This window comes from Nanorana parkeri, unplaced genomic scaffold (assembly GCF_000935625.1).
Source record: "Nanorana parkeri isolate BGI_ZX_2015 unplaced genomic scaffold, ASM93562v1 scaffold1126, whole genome shotgun sequence".
Taxonomy (NCBI): Eukaryota; Metazoa; Chordata; class Amphibia; order Anura; family Dicroglossidae; genus Nanorana; species Nanorana parkeri.
In genome coordinates this window covers 227,612-242,456 of record NW_017307394.1, presented here as the reverse complement: position 1 = coordinate 242,456, position 14,845 = coordinate 227,612, and the positions used below count along the sequence as shown (strand labels likewise).

The following is a 14,845-nucleotide window of genomic DNA, read 5'->3' as shown; positions in this document are numbered from 1 at the left end:
TGGGTAGAGGGATGAAGATGAGATGGGATATCCCCATATACGTAATTCTTTCTCTTCATTTTTACCCTTCTCCCCACATCCTCATCCCTCTCCCACCATCCTCATCCCTCTCCCAACATGCTCATCCCACTTACCACATCCTCATCCCTCTCCCAACATCCTAATCCCTCTTCCCACATCCTCATCCCTCTCCCAACACCCTGATCCCACATCTTTATCCCCCTTCCAACATCCTGATCCCTCTTCCCACATCATCATCCCCCTTCCAACATCCTGATCCCTGGTCCCACATCTTTATCCCTCTTCCCACATCATCATCCCCCTTCCAACATCCTGATTCCTCTCCCCACATCCTGATCCCTCTCCCCACATCTTCACCCCTCTCCCAACATCCTGATCCCCCTTACCACATCCTCATTCCTCTCCCAACATCCTGATCTCTCTTCTCACATCCTCATCCCTCTTCCCACATCCCTCTCCCAACATCCTGGTCCCACATCATCATCCCTCTCCCAACATCCTGATTCCTCATTCCTCTCCCAACATCCTGATCCCTCTCACCACATCTTCATCCCTCTCCCAACATCCTCATCCCTCTTCCCACATCTTCATCCTTCTCCCAACATCCTGATCCCTATCCCCACATCTTCATCCTTCTCCCAACGTTCTGAACCCTCTCCCCACATCTTCATCCTTCTCCCGACATCCTCTACCCACATCTTCATCCCCACATCTTCATATCCTCATTCCTCTCTTCACATACACTGATCTGCTTGTCAACACACATCCTCAGTCTTCTCCCACACATTCAATAGTTCGCACATGTCTCTTCATGTGGGAATTATATACCATTAGAACAGAATAAGATCACAGCTGCTCTGTCACCCTCCTTGTTCCCCTGTGTGTCATGTCTACCTGAGCTGAATAAAGAAATAGTGAACAGTATTTGTTCACCTTGCCTCTGTTGTGCCTCATTACCATATAACACGCCCACAGGCCAATCACAGTTACCCCAGTGACACGCCCCTTCAGGAAGAAGGACGAAAGGATCCTGGGAGTTGTAGTATCGGCAGGTTCCAGAAGTGACGTCTCGGTGTGCCATCAGCCCGCCCACCATTGCTTAGTGATTGAGGCGGAGGGAGCGCAGATGAGAAGTGACAGCTTGTGTGTGAAGTGATGTGAGGAGGGAGGATTGTTCATTGAAGATAATACTCTGAAGCTGTAAAGAGGTGACGCTGGGAAGGACGTTTCTTCCGGTCTTCAGGTAATCATTACTTGTACTTCACATTGTCTGCAAAGGAAATGTAAATGTTATAAGTCTGACCTTCCGGGACAGTATTCTGATGATGACGACACGTCATGGTCTCACTGATCAGATGTCCCTGAACACATTAATGGGGGGAATTTATCAAAAGTGGAGCAGCTAAAATCTGGAGCAGTTGTGCATGAGAACCAATCAGATTATCTCTTCAGTTTGTTCAGTTTAAGATTTGAAAATGAAAGAGAGCAGCTGATTGGTTGCCATGCACAACTGCTCCAGATATTAGCTGCTCCACTTTTGATAAATTCCCCTCACTGGGAATTCATGAAAACTGGAGCAGTTGTCCATGACAACCAATCAGCTTCTCATTTTGAATGCTTAACTGAAATAAGAAGCTGATTGGTTGCCCTGGGCAACTGCTCCAGATTTTATGAACTCCCCCCCTTTGTGTTCAGGGACTCAACTCTGGGAGTCTGATCAATGAGACCATGACATGTCACACACCATGCAGGCCTATAGGACAGGGGCTGTCTGGTGAGCTCCAGCAGCGGCTTATTGAATGAGAAATGCCATGACTTGTCTCACCTGGATCACTGGCCTGGATCACTGTGCCCGTTGTAAACATTCATCTGGAATAGTTTTATTTATACAACACTGAGATCCATTATTATTATTATTATTACTGCATGTATTTATATGGCACTATACTGTATATTCACATCAGTCCCCCAGGGCCCGATCACATCTGAGTGTTGCGTTATTTGCATCTAATGTATGTTACCGTGCGCTGGGTGCATTGTGTTGCCTTTGGTTCGCATGCGCTATTTTATTCCACCACAACGTATGGTATTGTGGTACTGCATGTTGCAAGTTCACAGTGGCCGGGGGTGCCATTCAAATAAATCGCAACACATCTAGCACATGGTAACGCATGTTAGGTGCAATAGCGTGCGTTATATATACACACAGAATGGTGCCATTAAAGCTATGCCCAGATCATGTGAACGGGCCCTTATGGAGCTTACAATGTAAGGCCCCTATGTCACATGCACACACATACTGGGGCCGATTAATCTACCAGCATGTCTTTGGTGTGTGGGAAGATACTCACACATGCACACGGTGAATTTACAAACTCCATGCAGATAATGTGATAATCGGGAGTCTAACATTTATCATAAAACTTGCAGATGTAGAATTGATCATATATTCTCTATATGGGAGAGGAACGGGTATCCTCCAGGTAAGCTTAAAGTGTATTTCCACTTTTGCAGCCAAATTGGGATCACACCTATCTTCTATTTGTTGCATGTTCCCCTTCACATTGCATAACAGAAAGCTGATCTCCAGCTATAAAGATTTATATGTACTTATAATACTCCAATGTAAGTATCTATATATTATACCAGATCGGCCCACAGGGATCCTGTAAAGCATTTATTTTATCTGCAGCTACTACATTGCTTTACAGCGATCTTCCGGGTCCTGTAAGGTGCTGTGCTGAGGGACGTCTGCTGTGAGAACGCAGGGAGCCGCTTGCTCGGTACAGCAGCCATCTCCCTGCAGAGAGCCGTGACTGCCACTCACGGCTCCCTGCAGGGATTCCCCCCCGCTCCGATCCTCCAGCGCTGACTGGCGGAACAGGAGGGGGCGGGTACAGCTGGCTCCGTCTCTAGATAGGCAGAGCCAGCGGTCACTCACGCAGCTGGGTGGATCCAGACAGTAATGTCGGGATCCGTCCCGGCTGCGGAGTCTCTGTATACTGCAAGCTGTAGCTCGCGATATACTGAGCTTTGGGTGACGGGAGGACGCTAGTTTGTGTTGTCCTGTTACCCTAAGGAGAACTATGGGGGAAAGCCCTAACCCCATAGTTCTCCTTTTAATGAGAGTAGTGTCCTGAGGGACAGACTCTTTTTGAAATGGTTCAGAGTAGCTGCAATCTGCCCAAAGTAACAGCTAAGTAAGAAATATATCTATTTGTAATTTTTTTTTTTTGGTATGCTGTGTGATTGGGAACACATAACAAACATATAGAGGGCTTCTGAAATTTGATTGCAAAAGTGGAAATACACTTTAAGCTAACCAACACTTGGTGCTAACAAGGCAAGACACAGCATGCCAGTATCCTTAGTAAATCAGTACAGAAGGTCACTGCTAGGTTTTAAATGTTTCATTGAGAAAAGACTAAACTACTTAATTCTCTATTCAGCTAAGGTAGACATGGCAGACAAGTGGAAGGGATGTCTGGAGTTTGCTCTTCAAGTAGCAAGGAACGCTGGTGCTGTATGTATCTTTACAAGGAGATTGCTCTGTCTCTCTGTATTACTCTCTCTCTGTCTCTCTGTATTACTCTCTCTCTGTCTCACTATATATATTCCTGAATTATTCACCATTGTGTCAAAATTAGCAGGAACATTGTTTTTCCTTTTGAATAAGTTATGAAATGTGGAAAAGCTCTCTATAATAATTTGGTGGGGGTGAGTGTAGGTAACCAAGAGGCCAACTGAGAAATAGAAAGGAGCTGCCATTGCTGACTTCCATTTTACAATACCAGCTGCCTGACCGTTTTGCTGCAATTCTGGCTTCAATGCTGATCCAGAATAAAGTTAGAACCCCTTATCTTCATTCTTGGTCCAGGCTACAGAACACCCCCTAGGTTATGGAGATGAGAAGATGGGAAGGTTATCTATAGTTCTAACACACTTCCTGTCCTAGGATGCCAAAACTGTTACTCCATTTATATAATATTATGAGTGCCAGGCAAGGACAGGGAGTGTTTTACTGGGAGGATCACCAGGAAAAAAAGAAAACAAATGCAGCCACCACATCTGCGGACTGGCAAGCTGTCACAAATTACATTTTTGTTTTGTTTATTTACCAAACTAGGAACACTATAAAGTATTTACATATTTTGAACAGTCAGTAAAAGCACTTTAAAACACGTCCTCATTCACTGTAGCTAAAGGCCTTGTGGAGAAATTAATCTTCAATGTTCACAACAGAATCACTGAAATCTTCGCTCTTTTCCTGTTACTTTCTATTGTGGCAGAATCTTGGCGGCCTGCCAGTAAGCACACACTAGATGTTTGAAACCGACTCTCTAGAATCTTTGTCTATAGTCCATAATGCCTCATACATAGGTCAATCGTTTACTATTGTGGAATGTTTTCACCATGGATGAATAAGTGTTCACTGTGTGATTGACAGATGGTACGCACAGCACTGAAGGATGAGGTGTCAGTGATGACGAAGAGCTCGCCAGCAGACCTGGTGACAGTCACTGACCAGAAGGTAGAAGAGATGATAATCTCATCCATCAAGGAGAAATATCCAACGCACAGGCAAGGATAAAGAACACTCTGCACCTTACTGCATCTCATGGAGTGATCCTCCAATTCTTATTATACACCATGACATGTGTGTCCTCTCTTTCAGCTTCATTGGTGAGGAGTCTGTAGCAGCAGGTCAAAAAAGCATATTAACCGATAACCCAACGTGGATTATTGACCCCATCGATGGCACCACTAACTTTGTACACAGGTATATTTACAGTACAGTAAAGTTTTAAAAAAAACAAAGTTTCCCTACGTTATGTTATAAAACATCTATTCTTACCGATATTTTTAGTAAAATATAAAAGACGGGGTCACGTCGGGTAAATAGACACCAAACATGTCAAGCCTTAAAATTGCGTGCGCCCGCAAAATCGCAAAAAAAACGACCACACTAAAAATGGGCCATAGGCGACGCTTAAAACGCTTTTACCGCTCAGCCGTGTAGTGTTATCAGTAATTTAATGGCCCTAAAATTATTGCCCTCACTCCGACGTTCGCGGTTATATGTAACGTGTAGCACAATAGGTGCAATCGTTGTTTTCGCACATAGGCGCACCCGACGTGTATGTGGGGAGCGGCAGACTTAAAAATGTTTTGTTGTTTTTTATTTTTTTAATGCTTTATTTTTTTTGTAATGAGTCTTTTAATTTTTGTGTGACTTTTTTTTTTTTACACAACTTTATTGCTATCACATGGGGGGAAGCCCCCTATGTGATAGCCAATTTACATGACAGGTCCTCTTTATGGAGACATCAGGGGTCCCCAAGACCCCTAATGTCACCTAGGCACCCCCAGAGAAGCTGATGAAGCAGAGATCTGCTTGATCAGCTTCTGTAGCTGGAAAATCACACTGAATGCAGGAAGTGATGTAATATACATCACTTCCTGCATTCGGGGACTGGAGAGTAGATCAAAGGGAGCTCGTGTCCTGATTTCCCTTTTGATCTCCTGTCACAGAGCCGTGCCGGTCCCGGCCGCATCAGGCACAGCGGATCTCGGGATCGGCAGTGACAGCTTCTGATACAAGCGATCGGGCGTCTGGAGACGCTCGAGCGCTTGAATGTAAAGCTCCCGGCTGCTCGTCTGGCTCCGCCGTCCTCTCGTCGCAGACGAGTGGATTTTTTAAGCCCTGCACATCATCTTAAACAATTCATCCCCACGCAGCTACCTCCTCAGGTATCACTACTCCCTCCCATTTAGATTGTAAGTCCTCACGGGCAGGACCCTCCTTACCATCTTGTCTTGATTTGTATTGTGATTGTAATGTCTTCCTTATATTGTAAAGCGCTGCGCAAACTGTTGGCGCTATATAAATCCTGTATAGTAATAGCCGTGTTTTCTGTGCAACAAATATATTCCAGTCCTATGAGTGCCAATAAAATGCACAGACATTGCTACCTTTGTTTGCGTGTGCCCCGTCCTCTTCATGATCACATATCCTAAAGCCACTCTGGTCCAGCACTAGTGCTTCCAAAGCCATTATGTTTTTTTTTAACAAGGCCAAGTTTACCCGTATAATGTTTTCTACCTATAAAGCTTGCTGTGTGTTCCTTTTCTCAGTTGTTTATTATTGGCATAAGAGAGATTTGTTCTGTATCCAAATTCAGAAGAACTCGGGCAGGGCTGACATCATTCGTTGTAATGAAATACTTTATAAAAAAATACCTGTTGATCCTGCTAGAATTCCGGTGTGCTCCTAACTTCCCATGGCGAGCTGACTGCGCTGCCTGAGTGTTGTTAGTCCTGCCTAAGTTCTTCTTTTGGACTACAGAACACATCTCCTTTATGCTATGTACATAAGGAAGAGAAGAGGAGGTGTTCTTTAGTCCAGCAGGAGAGAACTTGAGAGGGCTAATAACACTGCTTGGATCTGCAGTGTAGCAGAGGCAGCATTCTGAGCTCACCATGGGTGGGTTGGGAGCACACTAGAATTCTGGCAGGATCAATAGGCATGTTTGTGTACTTGCAGCATTTTTACTGGGATAAACCAAGAGGATATATGCATGTATTGCAGAGACATACTGAATATATTTCTTTTATTTTGTTCATGCACCCCCCCTCCCCTTCCTTAATAAACTGCCAACACTATTTAATTGTATCTAGGGATACAAGTAGGCTTGCATATAGCAGTAGCAGTACACATCTTCATTTATTATCTTGCCACATTCCCACTGGTCTCTGAATCCCTCACTGCCATTTGTCATAGCTGGCCAGCTTCTTCTATCTGGTTCTTGGGTTCAGTGCTGACCCACTGATGACATCTACGCCACCTCTTGTGCATGTGCTGCAAGGGATCTGGTGCTGTATGTTAACGTGTGTATGTTGACATCTGTAGAAGAAAAACTTTTTCCCTAAGATTTTGCAGTTTTGAAATGGGATTTCCCTGGGAGGCGCTGGTGATGTATTCTTCCCAAGGGGCATGAGTGAGGCCAGGGCTACATCACCAGTGCCTTGGAAAACACGGAAGTGAAGTTTCATAAAAGTTAAACCCATGTGAATGCATTTTATGGGAAAGCAGAGCTACATGCAAAGGGGCATTTTGTGATCTGCTGGATCTGATGATCTTCAGACTCTACTAGGCTGAATCCTCTGAATATCTGTTCATGCCTGTGGATAGTGCAGTGGGAGGAGCTAGACCGGTCAGTAATGGAATGGAAGAGAATTTGTAACAACTCAGACAACAGCTGCTTAGTCTGAAAATAAAATAAAGGCATTCGGCAGGTTCTCTAACCTTCCATCCTCAACCCATTACTGAACCTCTTCTGGATTTACTGATGGCCTACACCGAAGATGTTTCACATGGGTGCTGTTGTGCCCATCTGGCATTGCGGCAATCAGCGTCACTTCATTTGCTGCATGTGTACTACTACAATGTTACGTGGCGTAGTATTATAGATCTTATTATTTCATTTTTCTGCCTAGGTTTCCATTTGTGGCAATCTCTATTGGATTTGCTGTGGGCAAGCAGGTGGGTTAAACGCATAATTTGATATTGGTTTATAGCTGCAATGTTATGTGTAGCGGACAATTGAAGAACTGCATTAAACACTGTTTGTGACTTACCTGGCTGCAAAAATAAGTCGGGTGCAATTTAAAAGTGACAAAGTAAAAACTGTGAAGCGCCACGGACTGTCAGTTCTTAGTAGGACTTGCTTTTAGGCATGCTGCAGGATGCTGCCCCAAAGAAGCTGGAAATCTAGGGAATAAGCACAAAGAGGGGCGCCTTTCCTGGTGCAGATCACTTTTATTTCAATAAACATAAATAGAAAACCGAATCATACTCACAAACATGAGTGTCACAAAGTCATGAGGTGAGGACTGACAAGCAGTGAGATGTCCACTAGGTGATACCAGTGTAGTGGTGACGTTAACGCGTTTCCGGGGCACGCCCCCTTCATCAGAACATCTGCCCGGGAAACGCGTTAACGTCACCACTACACTGGTATCACCTAGTGGACATCTCACTGCTTGTCAGTCCTCACCTCATGACTTTGTGACACTCATGTTTGTGAGTATGATTCAGTTTTCTATTTATGTTTATTGAAATAAAAGTGATCTGCACCAGGAAAGGCGCCCCTCTTTGTGCAATTTAAAAGTGATCAGTAGATCATGAAATATACCTAAATAAAACTTGCCTGCATCCACCTACTGAGCTTCTGTATAGGTCACCTACAGTATTGTGATTGGCGGGTTCACTGACCAATTGAGAGAAGGTACATGCTTGAGATGGTATTTTCGGAAGTTATCTCATCTTTTACACATGGTGCTCAGAGAGAGTCTTTTTCACCCATGGTCACAAGGCCTGATGAACATCTGCATCTGGTGTTTTCTTTTGGGGAAATATCCCTTCACTGTCCGTCTTAGAGATGCAGCAGAAATCGAGAGGAAATCTCTCTAAAGTGATAAAAGAAGAGAATACCCATCTTGGAGAGTTATCGTAGGAATGGGTTTCCCAGCTGGAGGATTTTCCCTTTTTCTTGCTTACTAGTGCCGAAAAAATGCCTTCCCTGGTGATTGTTGCAGAAGAATATTACACAGCACACAAGAGGCTAAAAGGAGGTTACTTTGCCACCAAATCCCAGAGAACTCATTAAACAGGACGTGAACTATGGAAGCTGTGCCAAATAAAGGAAACCAGAGGGCGAACAACTAGTCACCAGTATTGCCTGCAGCTGATCTTTCCCCCATTACCGACTTTCCATGCCTGATGATGTCTCTGTGTTAAGGTGGCAGTCTTAGTAGAGGAGCAGGGCTTTGCTTCCCCCCCCCTTTATGACTGGTGATCTAATGACAGGTAGGGTAATGACAATGAAGTGGCAGGAAAGATGCAGGAAGCTCCCATCCAGACACTGAATGAATCAGAAACAGAGAGAACCTCAGGTACTGCTTTCTCCTCAGCAGGGGTGAGATCATCAAATCTCATTCCTAATCTTGTAAAACTAGGCAGGGGCGGTAGCACCTTATAGCTCATGCTGCAGATGTACAGCTATGAGGTTGTGGGTACAGGGAGCGTAATGCTATTTTTTTTTTTTTTTAGGGACAAATTAAAGACAAAAGGTAAATCATTGCTCTGTTGGTTAGATGTTTCCTAAAGATAGCAAATCTTCAGTCATTGAGTTCAGGTCCACTTTAATGTAAATTGATTGTACTTTCCATGCTTAGCATAGTTCACGATTTGCTGGATAGTCACTCCTATTTTGTGCAGCCCAGAATTGTTGTAGCTTGATCAATCACTGGCCCCAATGATGATGCAATGTTAGGAGTATGGTAGCAGCACACAAAGCGACTGAGATCCAGGGATAACTACACACGCTGAACACGGCCAACGTGCAGAGCTGGCACAGCTGCAAACGCACAGCCACAACTAGTCATTTAGCTGACTTTTTTTTTTCTGTTGAACTAAAATAATCTCTAGCTCCTGTCATCCACGTTTACTACACCCAGTCATTAGACATGTGTCTTGTCATTTTTAACAGAATCTTCCATTTTTAGCTAACTGTTAACCATAATTACACCCTATACATACCAGTCTCTGTGTTCAGACAACGGTGTGATTCATCGATGGGTATATGGTTGAAAGTTTTATAAAGCACACATCATAAAGGTCTAGGTAAATCTAATGAGAACACTCTTCTATACATTTTCCAGAGTTCAGATGTTATTTCTGGTTTGAATTATTTTTCTTGTGACCAGTGGAAGTAGACAAACACAGGGACATTTATCATGCAATTTACACACATGGTCTAGTTGTTCCAGTAATATTTCTGTATTATTTGGACATGTTGGAGGCTCAGCTATAAATTTGTGTTCGGACATGAATATTGGCTGAGAATGCAGGTGGATATATTTATAACATCATTTGTCACTTCTGTTTATATTCTTAACTAATAGTATGTTATCTAGTTCAGTGTTTCCCAACCTTGTTTAGTCATGGCACCCTTTTAATATTCAGAATCTCGAGGCACCGCAATCTAATATGTAAAAATTAATGAGAAGTTATCCCCAAAATCTATACCTGACCCTTTTCCTAGATAGCGGTCTGGTATAGACTTTAAGACCCCATGCAAAAAAGATGTAAAGTTCCCCCATTCACGTTAGAAGCCCCCACTTTTCACATGAGTCCCCACCCCCTCAATGTCACATCCCAGTCCCCCCTTTCACATCAGAGTGCTACCCTATAGTCAGCACCACAGCGCATTGCAGAGGGGATGTGCAAATGCATGATACTGGGTGAAAATCTGAAGGCATCCCTAACAATTCCAGAAAGCACACAGGGTGCCCGGGTTGAGAAAGGCTGATCTAGTTATCTAGCCGAGGCCTCAGTTTAGTGATGTTTTAGGCTTTTCTGTACGATTTGAAATGCTTTCAAATGACCCTATTAACCTCCCCGGCGGTCTGATTATGCAGGATTTTAGCATGCCAAAGCTATAATAAATAATTATAAAAAAATATAATATAATAATAAAAAATAATAATTAAAAAATGGTCCAGTAAATGGAAATTCTGGGGGCGCTGCCTGATCTGTACCACAGTCTATAGAGTACAGTAAAAGTGCATGCAGGGCATAGGACAAAGCTCTAGGGACAAAATTAAAGTGAAATAGTTTGATAAATATACCGTATTTTTTGCTCCATAAGACGCACTTTTTTCCCCCCAAAAGGAGGGGGAAAAAGTGCCTGCGTCTTATGGAGCGAATCCCGACGCCCGAGACATGCAGTTTCGGGCGCCGGGCGAGTAGTAGGAGCCACTGCTCGTTTAATACGAGTGATCTAACGAGATCACTCGTATTAAAGCCGAGCAGCGGCGGCGGCGATCGAGTTCAGCAGTAGGAGCCACTGCTCGTTTAATACGAGTGATCTAATGAGATCACTCGTATTAAAACCGAGCAGCGGCGACGATCGAGATAACCATAGAGCAGACGAAGAATAGACGTTCTTCGCCTGCTCTGTGTCATCACTGAGACCGTGGCGCTGTAATCACAGCGCCACCTGTCTCAGCGGTCACTAACTGCAGCTTCTGTCACAGCTTCTGTCATAGAAGCTGTCACAGAAGCTACAGTCTCGAGTGCTCCATAAGGCGCGCCGGACCTCCCTGCGTCCTATGGTCCGGTGCGTCTTATGGACCGCAAAATACGGTATGTAATTTATAGCAGATTACAATGTATTCTGTGTAAATGTCATGTTTGCACTTATGAATTTCCCGCCGGCTCCACCGCCCGCTGTGATGCCCGAAAACGAAACTGAAAGCCGAATGCCGGCATCGGCTGGGCGCACACAGCAGAGGACACCGCGGGCTCGCAGGGACAAGGTAAGTGAAACTTATGCGCAATCCCAAGTGTGGCTCGGGGTTACCGCTGTTGGTACTGAAAATGAACCCCGAGCCACACTCGGGAATACCGCCAGGAAGGTTAAAGATGGAATAAGAATTTCATGTTCGTAATACTTCCGTGTCCTCGGATCTCTTTCTGAATATACCATTTGCCACTATGAAGCAAGTTAACAAAATGAGTCACAGATCCAGCTTCTTCTTCTTTCAGTAAACTCTCTGCACCAGGTTTACAGTGTAGTATTTACAACGTGTGTATCTGGATTTGTGGACAGCCAATTGTGACAGATTGCCAAGTTTCCAGACAGATTTACACAAAATCTGTAATGCATTCTGCTTCAATTATAACTTGTATTTACCTGAATAGTGGTTAATTTTGGGTTTATATTTTGCAAATAACATTCCAGCATCATTTTTAACCTCCAGTAGGAATGATTGTTCGTTTAGTACTAATCAAACGTTATATGATCATATGAGTGATGTTACCATGTGCTGGAGAATGACAGTTGACCTCTTTTATTGCTGAGCCATACATCCAGCTATATATCTTTTCTAATATCTCTCTAGTGCATTTAATTAATGGGCTATTGTAGGTAAACATCTTCATATGAGTTGGGATGCACACCCCGACATTGGATGACAGATCTGTGTGCTTATCTTTCCTTAGGTAGAATTCGGAGTTGTGTACAGTTGTATTGAAGACAAGATGTACACTGGCAGAAAAGGAAAAGGAGCCTTTTGTAATGGTCAGAAATTGCAAGTCTCTAAACAGAAAGGTGAGCATCTCTCCAGCTACCAATATCTATTGAGTCTGGTCCAAGGGCGTAACTAGAAATCACAGGGCCCCATAGGGAAAGAGGAGTTACAAATTATAACCCCCTTTCCCCAGCTTCATTGGTGTCTCAATGTTGTTGTAAAGAGGAACACCTGGAATTAACCCTTGCAGAGGTGCTACCCCCACACTGCAAGTGTTAAGCTGCTCCTTTTGGTCTAGGGGCTGGATTTAAAAAGATATACTTGCCTGATCCTCTATCACGCCTGGCTGCTAGACCGATCTCTGCAGCCTCTGATGTCATCGCATCTAATGTAGGTCCATTTACCTGCATTAGACGTGAGGATGCTTAGGGACATACAACAGCCAGATCGGGGGGGAGAGGTGAGCACTGACTAGGATCAAGTGAATACATGTTCTATATACCGGCTCCTAGACTAAAACGAGCAGTTAACACGCTTGCAGTGTGGGGGTAGCCCCGCTGCAAGGATAATTGTGTTAATAGCTGAAGTTTTGCAGTCAAATTGAGAAAACCCCACTATGTGTTTGTTATGTGTTCCTATTCACACAGTATAAGGAAAAATAATTTCAAAATATATTTCTTAGCTTTTAGATGTTGTGTTGCAGCAGGCAACGTGGCTGATTCCAGGTTTTGTTTTTCTCATTAATTTCATTAACATTTGAATGCGGGAGCCCCTCACCCCTCAATCGTTGGGGGTCAGTGGCATTTTAACCCCCGCACCTTGAATGTATATAATTCCACTGTAATCTGCTGCTGCCTTCCTCTTGTGTCACTGTACAGAGGAGTATTTTGAGCAGCAATCCCCCTCCTCCTTCCCTTTCTGTTGTGATTGGAAGGGGAGGACTGGCTGTGTGTAAACACAGCAAGTGTTTCCACTTGTAATCACTGTGATTCGTTTACAACAATCACAAGGCACAGAGCTCTCTGATTGGCTCTGTGCATTTTGCCTGTAATCTGTGCTGTCTAATGATAGTGCAATCACAGGCATTGGGAATTTCCCTGGTGAGCACATCCCCTCTATAAATGAGGACATTTATAAACAGATTCTGTTTCTATGAGAATTTAAAAACTTGAATGATAATGATGATTTCCCCAGACGTCTGTACACTCCCTGTTTATTATGAATAGCAGTGACAATGCTTTTTCAGTAGAGTCGTCTTTTTAATTCCTCCAGTCGGAGCTACTGTATGGAATATCTGTAAAAAATAAGTAAAGGCAGCTGGACTGGCTGTATTTTTCTTGAAGACGTTTCACTGGTCATCCCAACTCAATTTTTCAATTCAGAATGACTTGTACAAAAATTATCTGGGAATATATATGGTGAATGTTCCTCTAATCCACATAATCTGTTAGTCACAACCAGGTGTTGATCGCATTTGCATAATTGGAGCTAGGAGGTGTTAAAACAGCATTGTATGTGGCAGACATAGATTGGTTGGATGACCAGTGAAACGTCTTCAAGAAAAAATACAGCAAGTCCAGTTGCCTTGACTTATTTCTTTACAGATATACCGTGACCTGGATGAATGAGAACCTTCACAGACATACTGTATGTAATCATCTGCACATATACAGTATGTGTATATGTGACAGACTTGTTTACATTTCTATTAGTGCTTGAAACAAATTTGCAAAACTCTTCCTATTTTTTAAAAATATTTAGCTGATGCAAATTTCTATGATTATTTCAGAACTGAGATCAAACCCGAAACCCAAGGTTATTAAAGTCTACTTTTATTTGAGGATGCTTGACTTGTTTTTAAACCCTTCAGTCAGGTCCTGGATTAGTTGATATCCAGCAGTACAGGATAAATACAATATATATTCTCGCTTTCTATGTTTTAGATATAACCAAATCCATGATTATCACAGAGCTTGGATCAAATCGTAACCCAGAGGTCATTAAAATGATTCTATCCAACATGGAGAGACTGCTGTGTATTCCAATCCATGGGTAATGCTATAAAACATAGTACTACAAATATTGAGAATATGTTTTAACTCCTTTTTATAAATGGCATTTGATTTCTTTTAAGTGGTTTGAGTTGGAAGAAAGTGTCATGTATGTGTTCTTAGCATATGCCTATATTTCATTGTGGTTGTGATCTCCTATTGATTGTTCTATATGAAATCACAACAAACAACAGTGACATTCCTGCAACACTGCTAATGTTTTGCTCTGATGAGATAATGAATGTACTATTGTACCTTTTATACTAAAACTCTGTACAGCTTTCCTTACCCTACCCCTATTTATTGTAAACTAGGAATGCACAGATACCGGTTTTTCAGCATCAAGTACCCGTGCCGATATTTTGCTTTCGGTACTCGTCGATACTGAGTACCGATACCAGTGCTTCCCCTGGCATGGAGCTGGCTTCCTGGGCAATCAGGAAGCCGGGCGGCGGGTAATGACATGCCGCCCTGCTTCCTGATTGCTCGGGAAGCTGGCTCCATGTTGTTTGGCCGGCTTGATTGCAATTTGGCTGGGAAGCCGCTTTCCCGGCCAATCAGCAAAGAGCCAACTGTTCGGCCATGAAGCATGAAGCCGGCCAATCAGGGGCCAATCTTGCAGCATTTGGGCGAGTACTCAAACTCGCCCAAATACTCTGTACTAGTATCGGTATATA

General features: G+C 43.4%; 1 protein-coding gene across 3 annotated transcripts in view; it reads left to right on the top strand.

The window, feature by feature from the left end:
- Positions 1–1,151: 1,151 nt before the first annotated feature.
- Positions 1,152–14,845, top strand: part of IMPA1 (inositol monophosphatase 1) — a 16,413-nt gene continuing 2,719 nt past the window's right edge. Inside the window, exons 1-7 of one of the 3 annotated variants that reach the window (XM_018567988.1) lie at positions 1,152–1,264; positions 3,471–3,544; positions 4,469–4,602; positions 4,697–4,801; positions 7,519–7,564; positions 12,089–12,197; positions 14,061–14,169. In XM_018567988.1, the coding sequence (XP_018423490.1) occupies positions 3,482–3,544; positions 4,469–4,602; positions 4,697–4,801; positions 7,519–7,564; positions 12,089–12,197; positions 14,061–14,169 (566 nt within the window). In that variant the 5' untranslated portion in view covers positions 1,152–1,264; positions 3,471–3,481. Of the gene's footprint in view, positions 1,265–3,172; positions 3,191–3,470; positions 3,545–4,468; positions 4,603–4,696; positions 4,802–7,518; positions 7,569–12,088; positions 12,198–14,060; positions 14,170–14,845 lie in introns of those variants that run through there. The other 2 variants (XM_018567989.1, XM_018567990.1) reach the window with 2 other exon arrangements.